General features: G+C 41.0%; 1 protein-coding gene and 1 long non-coding RNA gene across 5 annotated transcripts; one reads left to right on the top strand and one right to left on the bottom strand.

Annotated features, from left to right (window-relative positions):
* Positions 1 to 34: 34 nt before the first annotated feature.
* On the bottom strand, positions 35 to 12225 carry LOC116667198. Of its 3 annotated transcripts, none has more exons than XR_004324012.1 (5): positions 12083 to 12225; positions 11610 to 11689; positions 7509 to 7627; positions 6388 to 7109; positions 35 to 2878 (listed from the first exon to the last, which is right to left on the bottom strand). It is a non-coding gene; the product is annotated as an uncharacterized LOC116667198 (long non-coding RNA). The 3 variants fall into 3 exon arrangements; XR_004324011.1 differs by lacking the exon at positions 7509 to 7627 and having other exon boundaries at positions 35 to 2385; positions 2770 to 2878; XR_004324010.1 differs by lacking the exon at positions 7509 to 7627.
* A 145-nt stretch (positions 12226 to 12370) lies between these two features.
* On the top strand, positions 12371 to 26779 carry SAR1A (secretion associated Ras related GTPase 1A). Of its 2 annotated transcripts, XM_032491547.1 has the most exons (8): positions 12428 to 12510; positions 12894 to 12954; positions 15849 to 15922; positions 16049 to 16168; positions 16736 to 16801; positions 19823 to 19926; positions 22735 to 22866; positions 24309 to 26779. In XM_032491547.1, exons 3-8 carry the CDS (start codon positions 15865 to 15867, stop codon positions 24423 to 24425), a joined length of 597 nt encoding a protein of 198 aa, XP_032347438.1. In that variant the 5' UTR covers positions 12428 to 12510; positions 12894 to 12954; positions 15849 to 15864; the 3' UTR covers positions 24426 to 26779. The 2 variants fall into 2 exon arrangements, with proteins under 2 accessions (XP_032347437.1, XP_032347438.1); XM_032491546.1 differs by lacking the exon at positions 12894 to 12954 and having other exon boundaries at positions 12371 to 12510.
* The last annotated feature ends 537 nt before the right edge of the window (positions 26780 to 27316 follow it).

The following is a 27316-nucleotide window of genomic DNA, read 5'->3' as shown; positions in this document are numbered from 1 at the left end:
TTATTTTTAGGCACCTAAGAATGAATCCCTTGTATTTACAGTAGTCTTGATACTATGCTCTTACCCAACTCCTAGCATCCTATTGTAAAGCAAAATTGAAGTTTTTAAATTTATATCATATTAGAAGAAACCACAACCCTGCTCACCTTTTGAAATGATAGTTACTTTTTAAAAAGCTTCTCTAATCAACTAATTGGACCCCTAAGTCATTTATATAATATTATGAGTCATCAGCCAAAACAGCTTTGTGATTAAGTTCATGGGCTTTGGAGCCATGTAGACCTGAGTTTTTAAATCTTAGTCCACTGACTTTATTAGCTCTGAAATCTCAGGTCAGGTCCCAATCATTTCACTTCAGTTCCCTCATTTGTAAAAAGAGATGGTATTTATGTAATGGGATGTATTAAGCATTCAGATTTTTTAACTGGAAATTTTACTGAGATCATTGTAGATTCACATGCAGTTGTAAGAAATAATAGAGAGAGATTCTCTCTATAACCTTCCCCACAAAGGTAAGATTTTGTAAAACTAAAGTATAATATCATAACCAGGACAGTGGCTTTGATGCAGTCCGCCTATCTTCTTCAGATTTTCCAGTTTCACTTGTACTCATCCATGTGGTGTGTTGTTCTGCATAATTTAATCTCCTATGTAGGTTCCTGTATCCTACAAAATATGGAACAGTTCTAACATCACAAGGATCGCTCGCATTGCCCTTTGATAGCCACACCCACCTCATGTCCTCCCCACCCGCCCACTGTTAATCCCTGATGTGTTTCTGTTAGTGATTTCTAGTTTGATTCCATTCTGGTCAGATAACACAGTCCATATGAGTTCAATTCTTTTTAATTTGTTGAGGTGGTTTTATGGCCCAGGATGTGGTACTTCTTGGGGAATATTCCATAGGTGCTTAGAGAAAAAAATCTGGATTTTGGTGTTTTTGGGTGGAGTATTCTATGTATCTCAACTCAATGAATGCTGTCGATTGGTAGTGTTGTTCAGATCGTCTGTATTCTTGCTGGGTTTCTCTTTCTGAGATGTATCAATTGCTGAAAGGAAGATGCTGAAGTCCTCAGTTATAACTGTGGATTTGTCTTACTTCATCTTTCAGCTCTATTTGTTTTTTTCATGCACTTTGAGGTGCTGCTGTTTGGTGTGCACACATTTATGGTCTTTATGTTTTACTGGTGGACTGATCCTTCCATCATTGTGTAAAGTTCCTCTTTGTGTCTAGTAATTTTCTTGGCTCTGTAGTCTACTTTATCAGATATTAATACAGCCACTCCTTGTTTTCTTTTTGATTTATGTTTCCATGGTATATCTTTTTCTATTCTTTTACTTTTAACCTACATATGTTGTTGAATTTGAAGTGAGTTTCTTATAAGTAGCATATGGTTGAGTTGTATTTTTTTAAATCCACTTTGCCAGTCTGTCTTTTAATTGATGTATTTAGACAACTTACATTTAAGAAAATTATTGCTATGTTAGCATTTTATCCTATTTGGGGTTTGCTCAGCTTCTTGGGTCTGTAAGTTTGTGTGTTTCACCAAAGTTGGGGATTTTTCAGTCATATTTCCTCAAATACTTTCAGCCCCAACCCCACTCCTATTTTTCTGTGACTCTGGTGATATGAACGTTGGATCTTTTGTTACTGTCCCACAGGTCTGTAGGCTTTGGTGATTTTTTTTCTTCTCCCAGTCTACTTTTCTCTTTTTCAGACTGGTGAGTTCTGCTGTTCTGTCCTCAAGTTCAACAAATCTATCCTCTGTGTTCTCCACTCTAATAGTGAACATACCCAGCAAGTTTTCCTTCTCTGTTCTTGTATTTTTCAGTTCTATGATTTCCATTTGTTTTTTTTTTAATAACTTCTATTTCTTTGCTGATATTTTCTATTTTTAAACTTATTTCAAGAGAATTTCTAACTGACAATCTAGTTGCAGTTTTAAGACAGTTGCTATGAAGTCCTTGCCAAGATTCATCTCAGTGTTGGCATCCCTTGATTGTGTTTTCTCATTCAAGTTGTGATTTTCTTGGTATGATGGGTGATTGTTAATAGTATCTTTGCCAAGATTCATCTCAGTGTTGTCTATTATGTTAGGGGATGCTAGTACCTATTTAAATCTATTTTAGCAAGCATCACCCTATTTGGGGTTAGCACATGGGTCTTGGCCTATTTTTGTGGACTGTGGTTTCAATGGCAGTTTAATTCCCAGCGACTTCGCAGTGTTATTTTGGTTGGCTTAGTTTATCTGGTGCCGCTGGGGCTTCTGCTGATTCCTGCTGTGCGGTATCTCTGTTGGTTCCTGAGGGGTGGGTATCTCTTGGTGAAGGGATGTGAGGGTCCCCTGACTGGTTCTCCCAACTTAGCCTTCTACCCTAGTGTCTCTGGGTTGGAAAGAAGAGTCTTAGGTTATAGGATAAAGAGGCTTCCTGAACTGGTCTACCTGTTACAGTTGGATTTCTCCCTCAGGCTCAGCCCACCCGCCCACTTAGGTAACTCTTGGTGGAAAAGGGGAGTCTCAGACCCTGTGAGGAAGAGGAGTGCCTCCCTGGTGGTTTATTTCTGCCTGGGCTCCCAATTATCCCCCTTGCCAGGTGGTGTCCCACCTACCAGAGGGACCCCACTCTGGAGAGGAATGAGTCTATCTGGACTGCCTTCTGTTGCTAGGCTAGGGGTTGGAAAGGACTCTCCTCCTCCTGATGGGTGCTAGGATGAACATGTCCTGTCACTGTGCTGTTCCCTGATCCTGGGGTCCCAAACCAGCTCACCTTCATAGCACCTTTCAGAGGTCTCCTTTGGTCATCTCTTTTGCTATTCCAGGTTCATAGCTGTGCTTAGCAGGCAGAAGCGGGGAAAAACAGGTCTATGCCATCTTGTCTGGACCAGAATCAGAAACGTTAGCATTCAGATTTTAATAATGTTTCTCTTGCTCCTTTTGTAAGTTCTATTTTTTAAATGCTGCCTCAGTCATTATAATGTGTGATTCTGAAGTGATTTATTTGCTAGGGTGAGAAATATGTTTTCTAAAGAAAGATTATACAATGTGGGAGATTTCACAAGCATTGGTCCAACAAATAGGAATCACCTGCCCAGCATGATGGAAAGGAACGGGAATAGAATACTAGCCAGAAGACATGCCAGCAATAGCTCTCCCATATGAAAGCCTCCAAAGAAAGCTACTTCTCCTCTGTTAAAGCAAAAAAGTGTAAAACACTCTTGTATTCGCTTGCTAGGGCTGCCATAACCAGTGCTACAAACTGGATGGGCTAAACAACAGGGATGTGTGGGCTCACAGTTCCAGCGCCAGAAGTCCGAGACCCAGCACCAGCAGGCCCATGCTCCCTCTGAAGGCTTCAGGGGAGGAGGTGTTCCAGGGCTCTCTCCCTGCCTTTGGTAGTTCCTGGCTTGTGACAACATAACCCTCATCTTCACAAGGTGTTCTCCCAGTGTGCTTGTTTGTGTCCAAATTTCCCCTTTTATAAGGACACCAGTCATACTGGGTTGGGGCCCACTCCACTCCAGTATGACCTCGTTGAACTAATTACATCTACAACGATCCTATTTCCAAACAAGGTCACATTCTGAGGGCTGGGTGTTGAGACTTCAACGTGAATTTCTGTGGGACACAACAACCCATAACAACGCCCAAGGAGAAGCTTTGGGTATTTGGGGGCTCTCTTCTTTCTTCATCTTCGGTGCTGGATGAAAGTTATCTGCATAGTAAAGCCAAAAAGAAACCCTAACCCCTAGGACAACAGTCATTCTGCAAACATTTCTTGAGATCTGACTTTGTGCCAGGTACTGTTTTAGGCCCTGGGGGTACAGTGTTAAGCAGAGAGACAAGGTTATTCTCACAGTCGGGATAGCCCCGTGGTGTTCAGCCGTCCCCAGATCTCAGTGGCTTAAGAAAACAGAAGTTCATCCCTCACTCCACACAAAGTCGGCTCTGCCTCTGAGCAGCTGTCCTCCACATGACGGCTCAGCATCCTGCCTCCCAGGCAACACTTGCTTTCTCATGTGGATCACTGTCTCAGAGGCAGAAAGTGTGGGAGTCTGGCACTAGAGATTAGATGCCCAGAGTGACACACATCACAGACGTTCTTGTTCAATGAAATGAACAATAAATGATGTTCAATGAAATAATTGGCTACTGCAGGCCTCATGACCACGCCTAACCATGGAATGAAGTGTTACTATTTACATATGATGGGAATGATAAATACTTTGAAACATTATCTTATTTATACACAGAAGAGTAATCTTTTTTTTTTTTTTTTTTAATGAGAAAAAGAGACTCAGAAAACCTAAGTAACTTGCCCAAGGTCACTCAGATGGTATGTGGTGACTTAACCCAGTCATCTGACTTTGAAACCAGGGGTTTCCAACTATTTTACATTGTTTTCTCGGTCTTCATCATCATTATTAACGGGTACTTAAAAATCCATCAAACCTGATTATTAGTCATTTCTCTTTTGTTAATCTTTGTTGTTTCTAATGTTTAGCTCTTTGTTATCTTTGGGCCTAATATTTTGGGATTATTGTCTAAGGATAAATTCCCAGGGGTAGATTGCAAGATCATGGAATATAGGCATTTTTGTTCCCCTTATTTTGTTTTCTGCAAGGCTTTTGCCAGTTTTCAACACAACATGTTTTTTTTTCCCTCCATGGGCTTGGAAGTCAAACAGCGCTGACTGCGTTGCCATGGCTAAATGACTTCACCTATTCGAGCAGTAGTTCCCCCATCTGTAAAATGGTGGTATCACCAGCATCACAGGGTGGAGGGAATGTAGGTGAAGGACTCAGTCCAGGGCCAGGGTCACAGTAGGTGCTCAGTGAAGACTGGATGTTCGTAACTGTAATCTCAGCAACACTGCATGGTCAATGCATTTTGTCAGATAAGGGAATCTGAAGCATTGTATCAAGAGTCCGAATGGGAACTATGACTGGAAAGTCAAAATTCATCCTCACCACTGCTGAGCCCGTGCTGCAGCTGAAATGGCAATTATGCCCTATCTGATCAGTATATTTGCTACACAAGGGCTTACTTTGTGCTTTTGCACAAAATGTTCTTTACATTTAGAACAGGTGCCCTTACTACTTTCTGGGAATTTGCTTTTTACATTGACCAGAATGCTGTGCAAATTGCTTCCTGATGGCAGGTATTTACTGGAGTTATTAGCTGGAGTTGATTGCCACAGAGTTTATTGCTCCCTCTACCTCTCTTTGGGATCTTTCGCTTAGTTATTAACCTTTAACAGAAAATATTCACCAGAATGAGATTAAGCAATGAAAATCACAAGGGTATGTGGCAATCTGAATTTTTAAAAAAGGCTGAGAGAAATTTGGCAAGCTCTGTCAAAATTTCAAATTCATCTTTCCCCTTTGAATCAGCAATTCTGCTCTAAGAATTCATTTTACTTGACTAAGAATAGTCACCCAGGCACACAGTCTATGGCAGCTTTGTTCAGTGCAGCAAAACCTGGGAAAACACCCAGCAGTCCAGTTGAATGGCTAAATATCTATACCCTGTAGCAGTTAATGGAATCATTGCGCGGGCTGACATGGAAAAGATGCTCAAAATATTTTAAGTGAAAAGAGAAAGTTGCAGTACTCCGCAGCAGCCCACTATAGCCTGCGGGCCAAATCCAGCCTGCAGCAGTTTGGTGCGTAACATTTATTGGAGCAGTCACAGCAATTCATAAATGAACGTGTGTGACTGCCTTCCAGCTCCAAGGGAGAATTCAGTAGTCGGGATAGAGACCTTAGGACATGCAAAGTCGAAAATATTTACTACTTGGCCTTTTACTGAAAACTTTCGTCAATCCCTGCCCTATCCTAGGATCCTACTTGTGCTTTTTTACAAATGGAACAGTGAGGGGAAGAGATACAATGATGGATATGCTATATGGGGATAGATAAATTCTGGGAACAAACAAGACAAACCACAGCTAACAACAATTATCTCGGGGGTGAGAATGTAAAGTTAAGCGTGGAAGAAATCAGGCGAAGGGAGTTTCCTTCTGCTTTATAAGCTTCTATGTTCTTTATGAGTTGTTTTTTTCTAAAAGCAGGTATAACTTATTTTAAATGTGTTTTAAGAAAATCAAATGAAGCAGGAGGAGGTCACCAATGGACCACACTCAACCCAGCTAGTGGCGGGGGACTCCTGGCTACTGAAATATATAGGTATCCCGATATGTTAGACCTACTGAATTAGAACTGGGAGGGCCTGGGCCCTGGAATCCAATTTTTAACCAGTTCCCTGGGTGATTCTAACATACCCCAATGTCTGAAACCACTGCTCTAGTCATAAATCTCAGCGACCAGGAAAGATTTCTCTGGGGGTTGTAGTGTACTCACTGTGAGATAATCCAGCGAACACCTACCAGAGGAACGGCAGCAAGGATAACAGCCCCCATGCATGAGCACTTCCTAAACGCCGGGCCCCATGCTCTAGGCTCTGTAAGTCACGGACAACGCCGAGCCAGGGAGGCCGAGGGACCCGCCCGAGGCCTCTGACCGCCTGGTCCCGCGGTAACAAGTTAGGTGAAAGAGCTTTTACCCGGCGACCCACGTAACGTCACGCTGGTTGCACTCTGTGAGGTGGTCTCAAGAGACTAGCCTGCTGGTCACCTTCAGCACACAGCTCCCCCATGCCTTCAGGGGGCTTGGCTGGATCCCCTGGAAGGCCTCTTCCAGCTCCGATGCCCATGCCCGCAGCTCGAGGCAGCCATCGTTCACTGTGAAGAGAGGATGCTCCGTCGTGCTGTGCAGCTCCCTGGGCCGCACCGCACACCTGTGGCCATTCTCCTCTGGCCTGGCCTGCATCCTGCTTCAAGTCTACTACCCCAGCATCACTGTCTCTCCTCCCAGCTCATTAAAACACATCGTGAGCATGGAATGGGGATCCCTCAACAGCCTGCCAGTGCCTCGTCGGCAGAGGACCCACCACAGTCATGTTATTCTCTGTCGCCCAGCACAGCACCGAGTCCACAGCAGTTGTTCAGTAAAAACCTTCTGATTGCTTCTCGAATGGCTTTTCAAACAGTCAGAGACATAACGTTTTACTGTACTCTTCAGGCTGATAGAGCCAGCAGCTGGTGGTTACCTGTGTCCACAAAGTGGAGGTTATATACAGATATTTATACACATAGCCATATGTATGAATGACAGCTGGTCCTCACTATTTCTTTTTATTTACAAATTCATATTTATGAATTTGCCCCCTCACTAGGATTTATTTGTAACCCCCAAATCAATACTTGCAGTGCTTTCATGATCCTTTACAGACACGCACAGAGCAATGAAAAACGAGTCGCCTGATGTGCATGTTCCCAGTTGGGAAAGAAAGCTTTATTTTGTTGCATCCTTAACACTTAATGAGTTGACTGGGGACCTCAACTAATGCTTTTTAATTAAGAACTATTATTAATTTATTCTACTAATATTAAGGTAATATGTTGTGGGTGTTGGGTTAACCCTGTAACATGAACAGATGCAAAGTTACCTGCTAAACCTGTTCCTCCAAAGCCAGAGCCCAAACCTGGAAAGACGCCTGCCCAGAGGGAGAGAAGAGATCCAAAGAGAAAAAAGGGAAAGCCAGTGCTGGCAAGGCTGGGAATAACCCTGCAGAAAATGGAGATGCCCAAATAGATCAGGTGCAAAAAGCTGAAGCTGCTGGAGGTCCAAGTGAAAAAAAAAAAAGGTCTTTTAATTGTGGTAAAGTACACATAACATAAAGTGTAAACCATCTTAACCATTTTTAAGTGTATAGTTTAGTAGTGTTAAGTACATTCACAATGTTGTGCAACAGAACTCCAGAATTCTTTTCATCTTGCAAAACTGACTCTTCATAACCATTAAACAACTCCCTGCTTCCCCTTCCTCCATGGCCCTGGCAACCACCATTCTACTTTCTATCTCCCTGAATTTGAGAACTCTAGTTACCTAGTATAAATGGAATCATATAGTATTTGCCATTTTGTGACTGGTTTATTTCACTTAGCACGTCCCCAAGGCTCATTCATTTTATAGCATGTTAGAATTTCCTTCCTTTATAAGGTTGAATCATACCCATTGTATGTATATATCACATTTTGTTTATCCCTTTAGCCACCGATGGACACTTGGGTGGCTTCTACCTCTTGGGTGTTAAGAATAATGCTGCTGTGAACATCAGTGTACAAATATCCCTTAGAGACCCTGCTTTCAAATGTGTGGGAATTGTTGGCTTATATGGTGATTCCATTTCCAATTTTTGAGCAACCCCAACATTGTTTTCCATAGGGGCTATACCATTTTACATTCCCACCAACAGTGCACAAACCGGGGAGCATACAATTACTTTAAGAAGAATTAAAGTTTTTTCCTAATTGCACTCTAGATTGTGTCAAAGGGAGAACATTTAGACTTTTACCTCCTCAAATTTTAGATGGATTGCATTTCAGAATGATTTTTCTAGTGAACATTATATGAAATCCTCTCATTGATAAAAGGCTAAACGTTTACTTTCTTCTCAAGAGTTGAATGAATTTTTATGTATTAACACAGATGGCATCCCAGTTTTCACTATGCTGAGCAGGAAGAAATAATTCATTTTCATCATCCATGCCCTTTCTACTTCCCTGTCTCTCCTCTCCTTCATAGCCACATTTCTAACGGCATTGTCCAAGGTCACTGCCCCATTTCTTCCCCTCCCAGGCTCTCCTTAGGTCACTCCAGTCCAGCATTCAACCCCATTACTCCCCTGAAACTGTATTTATCAAGGTCACCCATGACCCCCATGATCCAATAGATGCTACGATGGGGAATTTTATGTGTCACCTTGACTTGACCAAGAAATGTCCAGACAGCTGGTGAAACATTATTTCTGGGTGTGTGAGGGTGTTTCTAGAAATGGTTAACATTTGATTCAGCAGACTGAGTAAAGAGATGCATCCTCACCAATGTGGATGGGCATCACCCAATCTGTTGAGGGCCCAAACGGAACAAAAACGAAAAGGAAGGGCAAATTCCCTCTCTCTCTCTTATTGAGCTGGGACATCTACCTTCCTGCTTTTGGACATCAGAGTTCCTTGTTCTAGGGCCTTCAGACTCCAGAACTTACACTAAGAGTCCCCTGGTTCTCAGGCCTTCAGACTCAGACTGAATTAAACCACCGACTTTTCTGGTCCTCTAGCTTGTAGATGGCAGACTGTGGGACTTCTGGGCTTCCATCACTGAGTGGGCCAATTCCTATAATAAATCTCCTGTTATGCATATCTGTATATCCTATCAGGTCTCTTTCTCTGAAGAACCCTGACTAAGACAGATGCTTTTCAGTCTCCATTTCAGTTGAGTACCTGTCTACCTAACATTGGGCATGTGTAGGGGAGTAATAGAGTGGGGAGAAGAATTACACAAAACTCCTCTGCTCAAACCCTCCATCTCCACATCATTCACAATTTAGAAGCTGAAGTCCTCACAGTGGCCTACAAGGCTCTAAATATCTGCCCCCATTAGGAAATAATTCTCCACCAATCTCTTATATTTTTGCACTTCCAGGAGCAGAGGTACTGGATACCTTTATTTCCACTCTCTTTTCAAGGATGTTTATATAAAGAGTAGCCTTGGAAGAGAATCTCCACCTGGGGCAGGGGAGGTTTGTCTGATGTCCAGTGTAATAACATCTCCCTCCAGGTTAAGTCAGCTAGGCTTGTTTGCAGAACATTATGAAAGACTTGGGTTCCCTAAGCTCTGGTTTCTCAGCTGTGATGCAAACCCATTACATGGGCAGACTCCACCTGGGCTGCTCTGCATCACCCCCAAAGGACCTGGCAGGGGGCAAATGCAAAACACACGAACACGAAGCTGACGCTACTTGCCATGCTTGAGGTAATAAAATCCTTTGTCTCTGTCCCAGGAGTCTCCTATCTGCCAGCATCCACAGAAGTGTATACGGCTAACTCATTAGCTTGCAAGCGAGGTAAAGTCTTAGAACCTTCTCAATTTTTAACTGCCTATCCCACAACTCTCTCGCCTCATCTCCTGCTACTCCTTCCCTTGTCACCCTGCCTGGCTATGTTCATCTCTTAGATGTTCCTGGAACCTGCCATGCACACTCCTGCCTCAGGGCTTCTGCACATGTTCCGGTGTCAGCCTGGAATATTTCACTCCCAGGTATCTTTCAGGTCCTGTCCAAATGGCACCTCAGTGAGGCCCTCCTTAACTGCTCTTTACAACAGCCTCACCGCAAGTAAACAGGTTGACTTTTACCAACCTGGTGGGTGAACATGGTATCTCAATGAGTTTTAAATGTATTATCTTTCATTATTTTCTATATCTATTTCTATTATTAGTTTATTATGATTAACATATATATTTCTTTTCCTGATAACTGTCTGATTCTCTCCTTTGCCTGTTTTTCCAACAACAGCCTTTTTCATATTAATTTTCACTTGTCTATGATGTGATTATACATATCTTTTCTCAACTTGTCATCTGTCATTTGAGTTTATGGTATCACCATTATTGTTGTTTTGCCACATAAAGGTTTTCTATTTTTCTGTGGTTGAATTTATCAATCTTTTCTTTTATGACTTCTGGATTTTCAATTACAGCCAGAAAGGTCTTCTCTATTCCAGGATTATAGGGAATTCATTCATACTTTTTTCTATTTTTCTAGTACTTTTATGGTATCATTTTTAAACATATATATCTCTGAATCATTTGAAACTTATTTTGTGTAATATGTGACTTATAAATTCAACTTTCAGGTTTTCTTGACAGCCCAATTGTCCCAATCCTTTTATTATTTATTTATTTTAAACACATAATGGATACACTTATTGAAAATATACTCTGGAAATATTGCTTACATGTATAACAGTACCTCTTTCACCCATTTTAGAGGTGGGTACACTGTGGTTTGGGGCATTTGTCAGCTAGGCCAAGGCCGCCCAGCTGGTAAGTAAAGTTTGAAGCTCTCCTGAGAATCTGCCTGTGTGCTCCCTCCTTCCTCCCGAGCCCCCCAAGCCATCCTTGTGGTTTGGGAGCCTCCCACTTGCAGCCAGGCTTCCACGAGGCCCAGCAATCCAATGCATTCTGTGCCTCCAGGGTGCACATACTGGGGTTCCAGGTCCTCTGGACATGGTTCCCCTGGTTTAGCCAAAGCTAGTGAGACGCCTCATAACATACCATGACCCCTGTGTCTGAGCAGGATTCAAACTGAATGCAGAAGACCCACAGGATTAAAGAAGGGGGGAAGGTGGAGAGCTTGCCTATCCAGCCCCCTCTGAGTATTGTTGGAGTTGCCACTTTAATTTTATTTCTGCATGTATTTGAGTCTATATCTGCACTTTGTTCCATTGGTTTCTTTGGCCTTTTTGTCCACTAGCACCAAACTGTTTTAATTACTGAGGATCTGTTTTAATATTTGATAGTGCTAGATACCCCTCCTTGTTATTCTTTTTCAGAGCCTGTTTTCTGACTATTCTTATTTATTTTTCCATCTGAATTTCAGGAACAAATAGGGTACTTAAAAACACACACATAATAATTAATCCTATTAGTACTTTTTTTTCCCTATTAGTACTTTTAAAGGAATTATGTTACTCATAATTTTACTTACAGAAAATTGAGATCTTTATGTTACTGAGTCTTCCCATCCAAAAACATCATCCATCTTTCCATTTGACCCAGCTTTCTTATCTGTAAAATTGAAGTAATAATACCAGTCTCATAGTGTTGTCCTCAGAATTAAATGAGAAAGTGCACGTGACGGACAGTACAATAGGAACCAATGTGTTGCTCTGCCACTTCCTAGTCTATTAACTTGGGCTGGGTTACTAGACTATCCTGAACTTCGGTTGTCTCATTTGTAAACTGGGGATAATAGTACCTGCTTCACAGGGCTGTAATGAGAGTCAAATTAGATGAGACATGCAAAGTACTCAGTGCACTGTCTGGAACATAGCTCGATGAATATTAACTGTTCTAGAAGACAGCTATCCCAGGGAACTGTGACTTAAAGCAGAAGCTTGCTGGAATCCACCTTAGGTCGAGGACTATCAGGTCAACCATTCCTTCCGAGAGCCTACCTACCGGCTAGTCGCCACTTCTGATTTTCCCCGAGTGTTTGGGAACACAGTCGGATTTAAAGCCGCGATCCGGAGCGTCTGGGTGCACCGCGAGACTCCAAGATCCCGCCCCACCCTCTGAGCCGCCGCAGCCACGTCTGGCGCGTCCCTCGCTCAAGGCGAGGGGAGGCGGGGTCAGTTTGGGCCCGCCCCCAAGCGCGCACGTCGCGTCTGAGGCCCGCCCCTCCGCGGCTCGAGACGATAGTAGGGCGGCACCGAAAGGCAAAGCGCCGTGACGCCACGAAGGGGCGGGGCCAGCATACATCCGGAAGACCCTGGGGAAGGAGTGTTACGTATATCCGGCGAGTAGCTGGCGGTCCCGGGTGCTGCTGGGTTGTTCGCCGTGAGGGAGGGTCCAAGCCGCCCGCTGCTGCCGGAGGAGCTCCGTGGGCCGTGAGTCCCAGGGTCGCGGCGACTAAGGGAGCGGGGTCGGAGGGGCTAGGGCTGCTGGCGGCGAGGGCCGGGGCAGAGGCCGGCACAGGCGGGGTTGGGAGGGGGAAGTGACACGCAGGCGGTTCTGTGGGGCCGTGGGGCTTGTTCTGGGCGGGGACGGGCCGGCTCGGCCGGGTCTGCTCGGTCTCCTGCCGGCCTCTGGGGTTTCGAGTCCATCTGCATTCCGCTCGGGGGTCTTGCAGCTGCTGGGCGCGATAACAGTGTTCCTGTCTGTTCTGTGCGCTCCGGTTTACTAATTGGCTTCACATCCCCTCTGTGGGGTGAGCCTCACACCTTTCGCTGGGGTGGATTGGAGTCCTTGATGATTATCCTTTTTTTTACAGACTCGGGGACTAAGGCCTGCCGAGGCACAGTGAATTGGCCAAGGCCCCGCAGATAGCAAGTGTGAGCGTTCGAACCAGATCTCCTTGCTCCTAGTCAGGGCTCGCCCCACCCCCACTTCAGCTGTGTGTTATCATTCTGATATCCTGGGTCGAACCTCATATTTTCTCCTTCCACCTCCCCTCCCCTTTCCCTCACTCTTCAGTGCTTGGAAAAATTCTCTGTGTTCTCCTTCGCTCCAGTCTTTTCTCCTTTACCTCGATGTATCTGCTTAGGTTGTGACAGAGGGCTTTACGGAGTTTTGCAATGGGGCTGACCTTTGACATTAACCCTGCAGCTAAGCAGAGTTTCTTAGCTAAAAACTACGCTTGCTACCCTAGGCCTGTCTGGAATGATGTCTCAAAGTTGCTCTGAGTATGTGTAAGAAGTCACGAATATGTATAAGATGTGATGTATAGATTTGGGGGGGGGGGTTTGGCCAATCGTCAGCCTAGTGCTCCTCCTTTTATTTATTTGAATCAGTCGGTCCTGAAATTTGCAAGTTTTAGTTTTGGGTATCTTGGCAGTGCTTTTGTTGGTAGTTAGAGCCCTTAAATTTTACAGTAGTCTAATTTGCCGTAAGATGCCATAAAGTGGTAAAGTGGATCAAGGATAGAAAAGAAATAAAATGCTAGTTGTTAACATATTCAAAAGTTGTGATGAGTTGTAAGGAAGAAAACTTTAGATTATCATTTGTGTAGGGATGGTTTAAGGAAGCTTTTTCTTTTTTTTTAAAGCAGTTTGTGATCTGCACTGGAATTTTATGTGATGTTAACAGGAGAGCTTTGGCTTTTGCATTAAAAAAGGAGAGTTTAAATCCTGGCACTGTTACTTTTGCAGCTGAGCAGTCTTAGTTAAACTAGTTAATCTAGGAGTGTCAGCATCCTCATCTTGTTAAATGAGGCCAGGGATTTCTACCTTTGGGGGTAGTGTGAGGTTAAAATGAGATGTATATGCAGGCACTGGATAAACTGAAAAACTATTCATGAGGGATACAGCCTAAGATCTCAAGGATGAAGGAGATATCAGAGCCATTTCCTTAACTTTGGGTGGCAATACAATGGCACTCTGTGGGTCTAATAAGAGTTTTTATTATTTTTTAACATCACCTGAAGAGTTTCTTCAAGCACTCTCCATAGATTCATTTGGAGGGTAGGACTATAGGACTTTTAAAGCAGGGATGTCAAAGGAAAATAAATTGGAAAATCAAAGTAGTTCAGTTAACCATGAAAAATTCCTTAAAATGGGGTTTTTCCCCTTGTCACCTTTGGGGAATTTACCTAGTTGGGAATACTTCTAAAATAATGTGGTACTTTACAACGAGTCTATGAAGTACTGACTGCAAACCAGTGCAGTACAAATGAATGTATATGTGTTGGATTTTAAAGGCCAAATCAGTAGGAGTGACCTTGATGAGCGGTGCTCTCTAAAGGTTAGTCGTGCTTCTCCAAGTAGTAGACTGAGAAAATAGGGAAGGATGACTGGTTTGATGGGGTTGCAGAGGAGAGGCACACTGTTCTTTTACTTACCTACAGTGGAAACTTAAGCACAGTAACTTTGTAATTGTATTTAAGTCATTGGATTTCTTAAAGTAGAGACTGAATTTCCCAACAAAACTATTATTTAGCTTGCTAAATTTGGTCTTTCTGGCAAATACACTTTGATGTTACTGAAAATGGCAAAAAAAAAAAACAACAAACCCCAAAACCCTTATTATATATATATTAATATATAGTGTTTCCATTTTTCAATCTCTTCTTCATCTAGCATTCTTTGAATGAAGAATATAGGTGGGTTTTTGTGGCTAACTCTTTTACAGTAAACTTTGGTTTACTTTTTTGAAAAAACTTCATGAAAGTTTTGTTTGATAGCAGTGGGTCTCATCAAGTATAAAGCCTTGTGTTCATGTGTTCTTGCTGATGGAGAGGAGTGAAAGTGGGAGGTTGTTCTTTTTTTCTGCACCAAATCTGAAATATTGAGGCAAATGTTCAGTGTAATCAGGAAATGCTGACACTGAGAAACCATGACGCCCACCATTGGCTCTAGAGCCTACCTTCTTAACATTCAGAGCTCCTCTTACTTATTTCCAAGGTATGTAGACTTTTTAGTAGCTTTGGGTCATCTTTTGTCTAGACTTACAGGAAACAGTAGGGAAAGCGATGTTAATAACAGTACTGGTTAAGGTATATACTGGCTAGGAACCTACCTCTATGCCCCGAATGAGTATTCTTATTTTAAGAAAATCCATATTTGTAGAATGAGTTAGGTCTTGATTATTCACATTATAAGACTCTCTTATTTCTTCATGGCTCTTCAATATAGTGATATCATCTCTTTTTCTAAGTTGAGACCCATATCTGTAAGAGGGGTTAAACAAATACTGTTTAAGAAGAGGTAGCATTGGTAAATGGAGCAGTGCAAATTGTGCCAGCCGGTATAGGATTTTGGTGACTTTGCTTTTTAGAACTGTTTACAAGGATGGGTTAATATGCTTTTCACTGAGGTTAATATGCCTTTTATTCTTACTTTATACTTAATACATCAGTGTGACATTTTGATCCAGATGATTGATGGGGCTGATTTCCTAGAAGTTTTGCTAACTGGTAGACAGCGGTGGTGTATCGAGGGAATGTGAATGAGCAGCTGCTTGAAGGAGTGAGTCACAGTAAAAGAGGAAAGTATATCTTTAACTCCTAGTCCTCTGAGTATCATAGATTGAAAACTGTTAGAAAACCAGGAGCTTGTGCAGCTCTGAGGACCCCAGAGACTTCCCTCCAGGGTTCAGAATCCTTTGTTTTCTTATACTTCAGAACATGGGACTGTAAATGTGCATCAGGGCCAGGGAATGAGAGTTAACTTCTTCAGAACTGTACTAGCATTCAGAAAGCTAACGTGTGCTGCTTTCCTGTTTTATACAGGTAGTAAGCATTAATAATGTCTTTCATCTTTGAGTGGATCTACAATGGCTTCAGCAGTGTGCTCCAGTTCCTAGGTAAAGCCATTTTCTTGAACTATATCATCGGTTTCAAACTTTGTGCATTTTCTCAAACAGTTTAAATATGAGTAAGCTTTGGTGTGTAGAAAGCAAATTATGTTAATGTCTTCCCCCCTCTTTTAGGACTCTACAAGAAATCTGGAAAACTTGTATTTTTGGGTTTGGACAATGCAGGCAAAACCACTCTTCTACACATGCTCAAAGATGACAGATTGGGCCAACATGTTCCAACACTACATCCAAGTAGGTTTGAAAATACTAGGTGACCTTTTGACATTTGAGGGTCAGTGTCAGGGCTGGAGGGTGAATCCCCAGTTGATGCAGTTCTTTTATTAACTGTAACCCCCAAAGACAGCTCACTTGAAAAAAATTCCAGATAGGACACACTCAGGTTACATACCCATGAATCTAAACCTCTAGAACTTTGTCACTATCTGTTCTCTCTAGTCCTGTAATGGGACACATCTCCCATATCTACTTCTAAGGACCAGCAAACACCTGGGAGAAAAAGAGACTTGGCTTTTTAGAATAATTTAAGAATGTTTTCAGCCTTGTATCCTTTTCTATGCAAAGTGAAAGCTTCATTAGGTTTTGCATTTGTTTTGTGTTTTTTGGGAGGAGGGCAATTTGTTTATTTGTTTGTTTTTAGAGGAGGTTCTGGGGATTGAACCCAGGACCCTGTGCATGCTAAACATGGCCTCTACCACTTGAGCTATACCTTCCCCCAGGTTTTGCATTTGTAGTGGATTACAGCACTGATGGCTGGGCCTTGTTGGATGGAGAGGTTTATTTCTCTCCTTTATTTTTCAGCATCAGAAGAGTTGACAATTGCTGGAATGACTTTTACAACTTTTGATCTTGGTGGGCATGAGCAAGGTAAGAGACGTTTCTGTGAAAGGGTAGTATTAATTTCTGGTTCATTTTGTTCCCTTTCTTTTTTTAAAGCAATGTGTCATGTTTACCTTTTAAGCTGCTTGCATTTAGGATTGGGATCTTATTTAATGGAGTTGTTTTATTAACTTAATTATTTTTAAATAATTTCAAACTTGTCAAAAGTTGCATAAATAATACAGAGAACTCTCCTCCTTTATAACTTTTGCTCAAATTGGTTAGTCTCCCTTTCTATATAATACATGCTAATACAAATTTTTCTTGAACTATTTGTGAGTTCTTCATGCTCTGTTACTCCTTAATACTTTAATGCATATTTCCTAAAAACAAGACTATTCCCTTATATGATCTAAATAGGTGTCAAGCTCAGGAAGTTTTATTTATCTACTGTATAGTATATATTCCCTTTTTGGTCATTTGTTCTAATAATCTCCTTAATATCATTTTTCCTCTTAAACAAGATCCAGTACAGTATCACATATTGAATTTAATTATGTCTCTTTTGTATCCTTTATTCAGTGGAATGTAAACATGTAGGAAATTATTTGTAAGTAATTGTAAATTTGTCAAAAGCTACAAAATAGTACAGTGACTATTTGTGACCACTGTGATCTGAAATGATATTTTGTGTACTCTCCCTATCTGGGGTGGTTAGTGGCACATTTTCTTCTGCCTTGTTCCCAGTGCTTTTTGCCTTACTCAAAAAGTAAGGCTGCATCCATTAGGTTCCCAGATTCCTATCTGGTGTTTTAGACATATGCAGAATGGGGCATCTTCATCTGATGAACACTCTTTTTACATTTTGCAAGACTCTAGGCTTAGAAGTAGAACATTTAAGATGTGAGGGTAAATATTCTGGGAAGGTAGGAAAGAGAAACTGTTGAGATTCTGTCAGGTTTACTCATTTGTTATTGAGTTGAGAAGTCTCCTTTTGGAGCATTATGTTATTAGGTTGAATCTAATATAGGTTTTTTTTTAAGTTTAGGTAAAAAAATAGAATATTGGTAATTTTAATCATTGAAATAATTTTAGCCAAAAGGTTGATTAGAGATCCAAATAATTTTATAGTCAATGATTTCATTAATGTATAGTTAATTTATTTTATTCATTTAATTCTTATATCCTACAAAATCATATATGTAGTATCATCACTCATGCAAAATACCTGTACAGTAAAAAGATTGAACAAAAATTTACAGAAATATTAGCAGCAGCTGTGTTTTGATGGAGAGGTATAGATTAACTTGTTTCCTTTTTTTCTATAGTAAGCTTGTATTATTTTCATTTGGGGAGGAATGGGTGTATGGATGGTATCTTTTCTGCTTCTTTCAAAAGGATTTGTAACTGCTTACAAATTTAACTTCAGAGGTAATGCAGTTACAGAGTAAACTGAGACCATCTGGGGAATGCAGAAGGAGTAGGAGTTTTTAGACACCTGAACTGGGAATTTGTGTTATTTGGTGTGATAAATTTAGCTTTCAGGTTTTGATAGAGTGAGAAGGGAAATCTCTTGATGGTCCCCAACTTAATGATGGTTCCACTTAAGATTTTTTGACTTTACAGTGATGCAAAAGTGATGCACATTCAGTAGAAACCGTATTTCAGATTTTGAATTTTGATCTTTCCCTCAACTAGTGATGTATGGTACCACGGTCTCTAGTGATGCTGGGCAGCCGCAGCCCCCGGTCAGTACGTGATGACAAGGGTAAACAACCAGTGCATTTACAACCATTCTGTACCAGACAGCCATTCTGCTTTTCACTTTCAGTACAACATTCAATAAATTACATGACAGATTCAACACATCATTAAATAGGCTTTGTGTTTGATAATATTACCCAACTGCAGGCTGATGTATTCTGAGCACATTTAAGGTAGGCTAGGCTAAGCTATGTTTGGTAGGTTAGGTGTATTAAATGCATTTTCAGCTTAATGATATTTTCAACTGGTGTATTTATAGGGACATAACTGCATTGTAAGTTGAGAAAGATCTGTACATAGTTTTGTTTTGTTTGACTGAGAAAGATTTACTTAACAGAAACACTTTTTCATAACTTTGCTGATCTTTTACAGAAGTTACTAAAAATGCTGTACATTTAGCGTTGGTGGTATAGTGGTGAGCATAGCTGCCTTCCTAAAATGCTGTACATTTGGAGGTTTTTTAATAACTTAAAAAACAACTTATAAAAGGAGTCCAGGCACAATGTAACAAATTCAGTATATGATCAGTATACAAATGTGAAAGGAAAAAGTGCAAGTTCCCCCAGCCTCTCCTTCTCAGTCCCACCCTTCAGAGGGAGTCATTGTTAAATGTTTGATGTAGAGATGCTTCCTTAATCATCCCATTGAAAGGACTAGAAATGAGTGACTTAGAAATTATAATACAATTAAAGCTTTACTTCCCAAACTATTATCATGTCATTAACAAAAAATAAAATTTATAGGCACATGGGGTTAAATGAGGAGACTGAAGTAATTGGCCTGGAAACTTCAAACACCTGTCAAGCCCAGTCTCCCTGAGGGCTGAGTGGAATGGACAGTCAGTACACTTGCACATTGGTTAGTTGGGAACTAACTTGGGACTAAAGTTTTATGGACAAGTAATCTGCATCCTGATAAATGAGTGAAATTGGGTATAAGACAGCAGGGAGTGGTAGAAACTTTGGCAAACTGGAGAACTCAGACTTCATCTAAAGGGGCAGCCACCGCTCAGTTCCAGCTGGTGATTATCTGTCCCGCATGTGGATAGATAGGCATGGGATTGCCGGATGTTGCAGTTTTTCAGAAAATCAGGCAGAAAACCCTGATTTTTGAATTAAAAAAATCAGATTCAGTTCATGGACCATCAGTTTATACCCTCTATTCTGACTGGCTAAGACTGGGAGGATCTATATGGAGTCTAATGCTATTGAAACTGGCCAGGATTTGCCTACTTAATAGACCATTGGTTGTTCATTTTCAGAATATATTTTTTAAATTGATGCAACTGTAAACTTTGTCTTTTAGCTCGTCGAGTTTGGAAAAATTATCTACCAGCAATTAACGGGATTGTCTTTCTAGTGGACTGTGCAGATCATCCTCGACTCATGGAATCCAAAGTTGAGCTTAATGTATGTTTATATTTTTTTCTCTTCTTGGCTTGTTTCTTTTAAGGCATACAGCTCAGTATTGCCAATACTTAAATCATTCCAGTTAACATTTGGTGAAAGTCCTGGTTACAAGAAGAAAGTGTTTAAAATCTGAGATGGTACTTTTCAACGTCCTGAGGAAGCTCTGCTTGAACACGAATAAATTCATTTTGTTTATCACAGGGAGACTCTATGTCCAGTTTGCTCAGGACACTCCTCAGTTAATGCCTGTTTTCCCAGCATAATTAACGTCTTTCCCTTTCACATCTCATGTATGGTCATTCTTTATGAAGTGTTGGCATAGTGAAACCTAGAGATATTAGAGTTCTTTACACTGCTGAGTCTTCATTCTCAGGTTGTGCCTGCCCACACTTGCACTGAGTGACTTGCCACACCCTAACAGTCTGGTCTCAGTCTTTAGTTTCCGTCACGTGTGGTGTTTGGTACTGAATAGCTAGGACTCACTCCAGGTTTTCTCCTTTCTCAACATTGCATTTTTTTAGCTTGATAATTTCTATAATGTTGCCTGTGTTATCCTGTGCCTCTTCTTTCTCTTTTATAACTGTCTCTCTGCATTTCTGTCCCTGGCAATTTGAGCCTGTCTCAATTTGTAAGTAAGTTTCTTGAATCTATAGCTCTACTCTCATGTAGAATCACCTCCAGGGCAGTCTTATCCTTACATGACCCCTTGACGCTGGTCATTCTCTTTCTTTAAACTCCCCTTTTCATTCTTGGTTTTGGTGCACTCTCTGGCTGATACAGCTCAGACTCTTTCATGAGCATCAGTTCCCCTGCTTAGCCCTTAAACCTTGGTGCTCCCCAGGGTCTGTACTTCTTCCCAGGTTGGTCCAGGCTTCTATTCTTCATTTGCAGCCCACATGCCAATGACTCCCAAATGGATTTCTCTTGTTTAAACCTCTCTTGAGCTCCAGCCTCATACATAGTGCTACTTATTAGACAACTCTCCCTACCAATTCTGTTCTCCCAGAATGGAACTATTCGTCTTCCCCATTATCTACCTGGACATGCAGTGAATTACTGTAGACTCCACTAGCACCCTGCCATATACTATAATGCTAGAAGGAACTTTCTCAGACTTGTCTTTGCCCTACTTAATATCTTTTAATAGATCTTTTACCACTTGTAAGGTAAAATCCAGTCTTTTGCATAGCATATAAGATCTTTCACAGTCTTTCTTCTATTTCTCCAACTTCTTTTCTCTCTGCTGCCTACCTTGAACTACATTCCAAACACAGAGAATAACTTGTCCTCCCTTAAGTATGCAGAAGTGACTGTATCTACCTGGTTTTCTCACCTGACCCTTACCCCCTTTTGCTGGTAAATTTTGAGATGTCCTTTAAGAGATCTCAGAGTTCGGGTATGACCACTTCTGGGAAGCCTTCCCTGATCTCTGACTTTTAGATTCTCCACTTTATCAATGTCTGCTGTCTTTACTGATTTTCTTACAGATCTTTCCCACTGGACTGTGAACTTAAGTGGCAGGGACCTTGTCTTATTTCTTGGTGAAACCCCTGTAGTTAGCAAAGCATCAGATACATAGTAGGCACTGTGTTAGTATTTAATGAATGAATGACATCCTTACTCTAATTTTGTCTAACATTTCCTAGAACTTAAGGTGCTCAAAGTGGGTTCCCCTTTATCCTTTCAACTCTACTCTCCTTTTCTAGCTTTTCCCATCAGTGAGAACTAGATTCCCAGGCTTGACATCTCTACCGGCTTTCACCCCTGTCTTATATCTGTCTTATCATTTAGACATCAGTCTCTTCACTTCTTTCTCTGAAATTCCTGCTGCACTATCCACATGCTGCTATCTTAGGCTGGATCATCATCTCTTACCTGAGCACCACAGATAGATACTATTTGTGAATTCATTGTACTAAAAGTAGAGATTTTGTCCAATAATTTCTGGATTTGGGGTCTTTAGGATCTATTGCGGCTAATTTCTGAGACTGGCACCATAATGTTTGTCATCTCTTCCCACACGTTTACTCTGTCACTACCTGTCAGTGCACATGCTGTAGTGCATCCAGGCGGCACTCCATGCGGCTTCCTGAATTCTTTTCCTACCGTAACGCCATTGCTTGTATTCTTCCTTCTCCTTTCCCCCATCCAAATCCTGCCCTCCTTCAGAGTCCAGTTTAGTTTCCACGTCTTTGCTAAGACTTTCTTCAAGCCCACATTGCCATTTTATTTCCCTGAATGTCTTTTAGTATTTATATTCTCTTCCTGTTCCTTGTGACATTTAATCATCCACTTGCCTTGCTTTGTTGACAGATGAACATAGACGGGGGATTTCTGGAGCCAGGGATGTGCCGTACCCTTCCTTTTGTATTCCTCAGTGTCTGAGAGAGTGCTTTGCACACATGGGGCATCTAGTGAATACTTGGGGATCCCTGCAGTCCTCTCTGAGGCTCTGTAGCTAGAGCTTCGTTCTTCTAGGACAGTGCTCAGTAGATAGCTGAGGATGGCCTGTGACTGAGTGATTTAGGTCAGAGTTAAGGTTGGGCAGTTCTGCTGCCTTGTAAAGAGACACAGCTTTAAGTTGTAATTGTTTTGAGGCTGTTAGGGGATTTTTACTAATGTGAAGGTAATTTTAAGGGCTTTTCACCTAATGTTAAAGGTGTTATATAACGTCAAGATTAACTTTCAGTTTATCACTCAAGTATAAATAGATTTTCCACTTACAGACAACTGAAGTTCAAAGTTGTTTTCCTTATCTGGTAGGCTTCTATAGATTCCTCACTTAACTCTTTTTTATCTTGTCTTTAGGCTTTAATGACTGATGAAACAATATCCAATGTGCCAATCCTTATCTTGGGTAACAAAATTGACAGAACAGATGCAATCAGCGAAGAAAAACTCCGTGAGATATTTGGGCTTTATGGACAGACCACAGGAAAGGTAAGAGAAGATCTTCAGGGGGTGTATTATAAAGGAACTTCACAGCTTTTGAAATATTCATGTTTTGCTACCTAGATTTTACTTGTCTTTCAGAAGTTTAACTGGGCTTAGGATTCGTTTTACTAGAGGTGATTTCTGGGCTGTCTGAAGGCAGGAGTGTCTTTTTTAACTGCTTTCTAATGAGAGTTTCCTCAGGTATACGAGGATGAAGGAAATGGTAGAAAAGGCAAACTTAATCATTTTGAGAATTTTCTATCTTTCAAGTCCAGTTCTCAGAAATCGCTTTTGAAGAGGCTTTCTTAGTTAGAAATTTTTCTTGACTGGAAATCTCAGTTATGAAGAGTGATCATTTATACCACTTTCCAAGCACTGAAATCAGTCCTGGATTATCCTCAGTGCTCCTTGCTAGAGAAGTAGGATTGCTACCCCTGTTTTGAAGATAAGGATACTCTGAGAGAAATTTGTTCAGGTCTACACAGCAAGTAAGTCAGTGATAAAATCAGGAATAGAACCCAAGTCTTCCAGCTCAGTAGGTTATGCTGTCTCCAGTAGGAAGAAGAATGCTGTTGCAGAGAAGTATGCTTGTGAGAGAGAAAATCTAGATCAGCTATAATTAACAGCAATCCTGGTCTTTTCAGCTTGGAGTTTGGGCATATTTAATTTTTAAAAAATTTCTGGGATCTGTAACTTTCTGACTTTTCCTTAGTCTTGTCTCTTCTCAGTTATCTAGTTCTTTCTAAAAATGCTTCCTCTAATTAATTTAGTTTTCCCTTTTACACACACATGAAGTTTTAATTTTCTTGATATAACCTGTTGTTAGTGTATATTTCTGAATGCTTGGGTTAATGAGAATATCCTTATTCATAAAAAAAAAAGTCTTGAATTTCTTTTGTCCATCAAAGAGCATGCTGGTTCTGTGGGCCCCAGTGGCCTCTTTCTTGGTTTGCTGCCATAGCTTTCCAGATGAATGTTGGTGTGTTCAAAGAAAGGCTCTTCAGGGAAGGTGCCAAGATGGCAGAGTAGAGAGCCTCACAGCTCGCCCTCTCCACCTGTGATGAAAAAGAATATGAAAAGGAATGTATGTGTGTTCATGTATGACTGAAACATGACGCTGCACACCAGAGATTGACACAACATTGTAAACTGACTCTAATTCAGTAAAAATATATACAAAACATATATACAAATAATAAAAACAAAAGATAAAATATTTTTTAAAAAAAGGCTCTTCCAACGAGAGAGAAAATCTGAGAATAGGACTGCTTATCTATCCTGAAACCCAAACGCCTAGGGAAGTCATCTGTGCGGCCTTGATCACATTCTGTAATTGCTACCTGCCAAATTTACTTTTGAGGAATGGAGAATGAGATTTTTGTCGTCATCCTTTCAAGCTTTTCCACCATGGAGACGCTAACGGGCCTTTCTGGTTTTGCCTCCCCTAGGGGAATGTGACCCTGAAGGAGCTGAATGCCCGCCCCATGGAAGTGTTCATGTGCAGTGTGCTCAAGAGGCAAGGCTATGGCGAGGGCTTCCGCTGGCTCTCCCAGTACATTGACTGATGTTTGGACAGTGAAAATAAAGAGTTTTACTTCTCTGGACTGATCCTATTCACAGCTTCCTCATGAACTTTTCTAATAGAACAAGGAAAGCTCTCCAACCATGTCTGGCGCTGAGAAGCCGAGAGTCTCTGTCAGCTCTCTCATCGCCCAGTGGTGACATGTGCTCTTCTCCACACTGTTGGGAGGTAACGTTGCCCCACGTGCTGGTGCAGGTCAGCATCCCAGGACTTGGATGTTGGCAGGATTTGCCGAGTAAAGCTGTGTGCCATCGTGGGGCACCTGGAAAGAAAAACACGTCTCACCACTGTGGTTGATTTCAAAAGAAAGTGATTCTATTTTTTAAAGAAAGTGTTGTTAATGTAATTGGTATCCCTCCTAATAACTTTATGAGTTCACAATTTACTTGGTCCAGAGTTTTCTATTCCTTTTTTTTTTAATCTAGTGAATGGCATTTAGATACTTCATAAAATTATGCACAGATACACATTGGAGGCCAGAGCTCAGTCAAGTGAACTTACTTGTGTTGAATCAGCAGGCTGGTGAGGGAAGCCCCCCTGTCTCTGACTGCCTTGTGTGAGGTGGCACCACCTTGTGCACAGGGAGCTAGGAGAGGGCAGAACCCTGGCCTCGCAGTTGAGGCTGGTTTTCACTGTGGCAGGCTAGGGTCAGACTTCATCGTGGCATGTATAGCAGATTGTTCACTGCAAAGGATTTAATTATAGAGTGGGTTATGGTTATTTTTACTTAAAAAGTTACAAATTTCAGCCAGTCTTTGCTTTTATGCAGTTGTAAAATTTCATTTTTCTCTGTAGCACCATTTTCATTTTCAGTTGTAAAAGTGACTTTCGCCTCATAAAAGATTTGAGAATGTCTCCCACATTGTCACACACTGCAGGTGTGTCTGTCATTTTTGCAGATTCTACGGGAAATTTTTCTGAATAGGAGAGTCACACAGGACAAAGTTAACAGCTTAATTAAGGGCTCTTAATTCTCTGAGTTGAGAATTTAAAAATATGGTATTATAGCATTTTTGAATATATGGAAGATTTACTCAGTGATCTTTAAAATTGCCACTTGCAGAATTTGGTCTCTTACTGGACTCTTCAAGAACTTTGTCTTTTTATTGGTTATCAGTTTATTTTTGGTGTGTAAAGGTTAACATCTGTAGCTTTTCCAGATTTTTTTTTTTTTTTTTTTTTTTGCAGGGGGTAGAGGAGTATGAAATTGCCTTTCTCCAGTCCAGAAATAATCTGGGGAAACTCTAATCCAAGAACTTTGTGTAGAGCTGTTCCCTTTAAGCCAGCATCACTTATCAGTAAGCACCCATTGTAAAAGCCTCAGCATCCCAAGTACAGTGACGAAGGTTATTTTTATAGCATTCCATTTTCCTAATGCCATGTGTGAAACTGGATTTTCATGATCTTAACAATATTCTACCCTTGTAGTAATAGATGAGGAGATAGGAGATGGTCTTAAGCTGGGAGGATATCTTCAAAATTCATTTTTCCTTTAATGAAAGATGAGAGTTATTTTCCTCAGAACTGAAAATTGTGATGATGATGCTTATATGCAGAGGATTGAACTAAATTCAGTGGATTCTTCTAGTGTGAGCGCAGGGAAAGTGTGGATAACATATTCTTGGGATGAGAGTATTGTTCTTTAGTTGGATTTCCCATTGTTAGTCTTCAGTACTGACCTGTTGGGAAAGCATACTTTTTCACTGCTAGGTATCAAATGCAGAGGCTCAATGAAGTGTAAAGCTGGAAAGAGCATGCCTTTCATTTATTAGCAAGCATAGCTGGTTTGGAAAGGGGTTAAAGCCTTAAGTGAACGAATCTAGCTAATGGTGAATGAACTAGGTAGTTAACCTGCATACTTTTAATTTCCTTTGGCTAAAAGGTAACCCATACTTCTCTATCCAGAGACATGAGGGGTATGATTGCTTTAGTGTTAGTTTTCTTGTTTTTTGTTTTTGTCCTTTTTTTTTTTTTTTTTTTTGGTTCCCAATCACTTTGTATCAAGCTAGGAAACTATGGATTCTGCACCAGGCAACTCTTTGTGAAAGTGGTTTATTTTGGCCACTGGAGAAAGAGTCGAGATTGAAAAAATCAAGTGGCATCAGTCTGTTTCTTGCCCCACAGAAAACACAGTTCCTATATTAAGATAGAGGAAAGAAACTGCTGTGAGGAGCTTGGCTCAGTTAGGATCAGAGCTTTGTACAGGAACTCCCATGAATTGAAACTTTCCATTCTGTTTTATCAGAGTGCATATATGTCCTATTTCAGGAAAAGTTAAATAGTCATTTACAAAAAAAAGTCTGTATCCTAAGCGTTTTAATAAAAAGTTAAAATAAACTTACTATCTTGCTCTTTTTTTTTCTTTTTTACATTGATTTGTTCTGAGTTTGAACATACTATGACATTTGTTATTGGGTGCAGGGAAGCAAAAGTTCTTCCCTACCTGTGAAAAGAAATATTTCCAATGGACGTAAGAGAAATTTTGCTATGGGGCGGAGTGGGGGAAAGCTAGGCCAGTTCACACATTGCCCTAAAAGTAGTAAATTTAGTACCGTTTGAAAGCTTTGGGACGTGCGGTGGTCCCAGAATTGGTAGTCACTTCTGCAACAGGATGGACATGGCTGACTTGAACAAAATCTCATATTAACAGCTAGCAAGGTATGGAGATTCCTTAAAAAACTAGTTACCATATACTCCAGCAATCCCAATCCTGGGCATATATTTGGAGAAAACTCTAAATTTAAAAAGATACATGCACCCTAGTGTTTATAGCAGCACTGTTTACAATAGCCAAGACATGGAAGCAAAGTAAATGTCCACTGACAGATAATTGAATAAATAAATTGTGTATATATACACAATGGAATAGTACTC

Source organism: Camelus ferus, chromosome 11, assembly GCF_009834535.1.
Source record: "Camelus ferus isolate YT-003-E chromosome 11, BCGSAC_Cfer_1.0, whole genome shotgun sequence".
Taxonomy (NCBI): Eukaryota; Metazoa; Chordata; class Mammalia; order Artiodactyla; family Camelidae; genus Camelus; species Camelus ferus.
This window is presented reverse-complemented; position numbering and strand designations above follow the sequence as displayed.

Bases quoted from the DNA above. Each gene is read 5' to 3' on its own strand.
- SAR1A (XM_032491546.1), top strand. From the start codon at position 15,865: ATGTCTTTCATCTTTGAGTGGATCTACAATGGCTTCAGCAGTGTGCTC. The intron at 15,923-16,048 runs GTAAAGCCATTT...CCCCTCTTTTAG, and splicing joins CAGTGTGCTCCAGTTCCTAG to GACTCTACAAGAAATCTGGA. The intron at 16,802-19,822 runs GTAAGAGACGTT...TTTGTCTTTTAG, and splicing joins TCTTGGTGGGCATGAGCAAG to CTCGTCGAGTTTGGAAAAAT.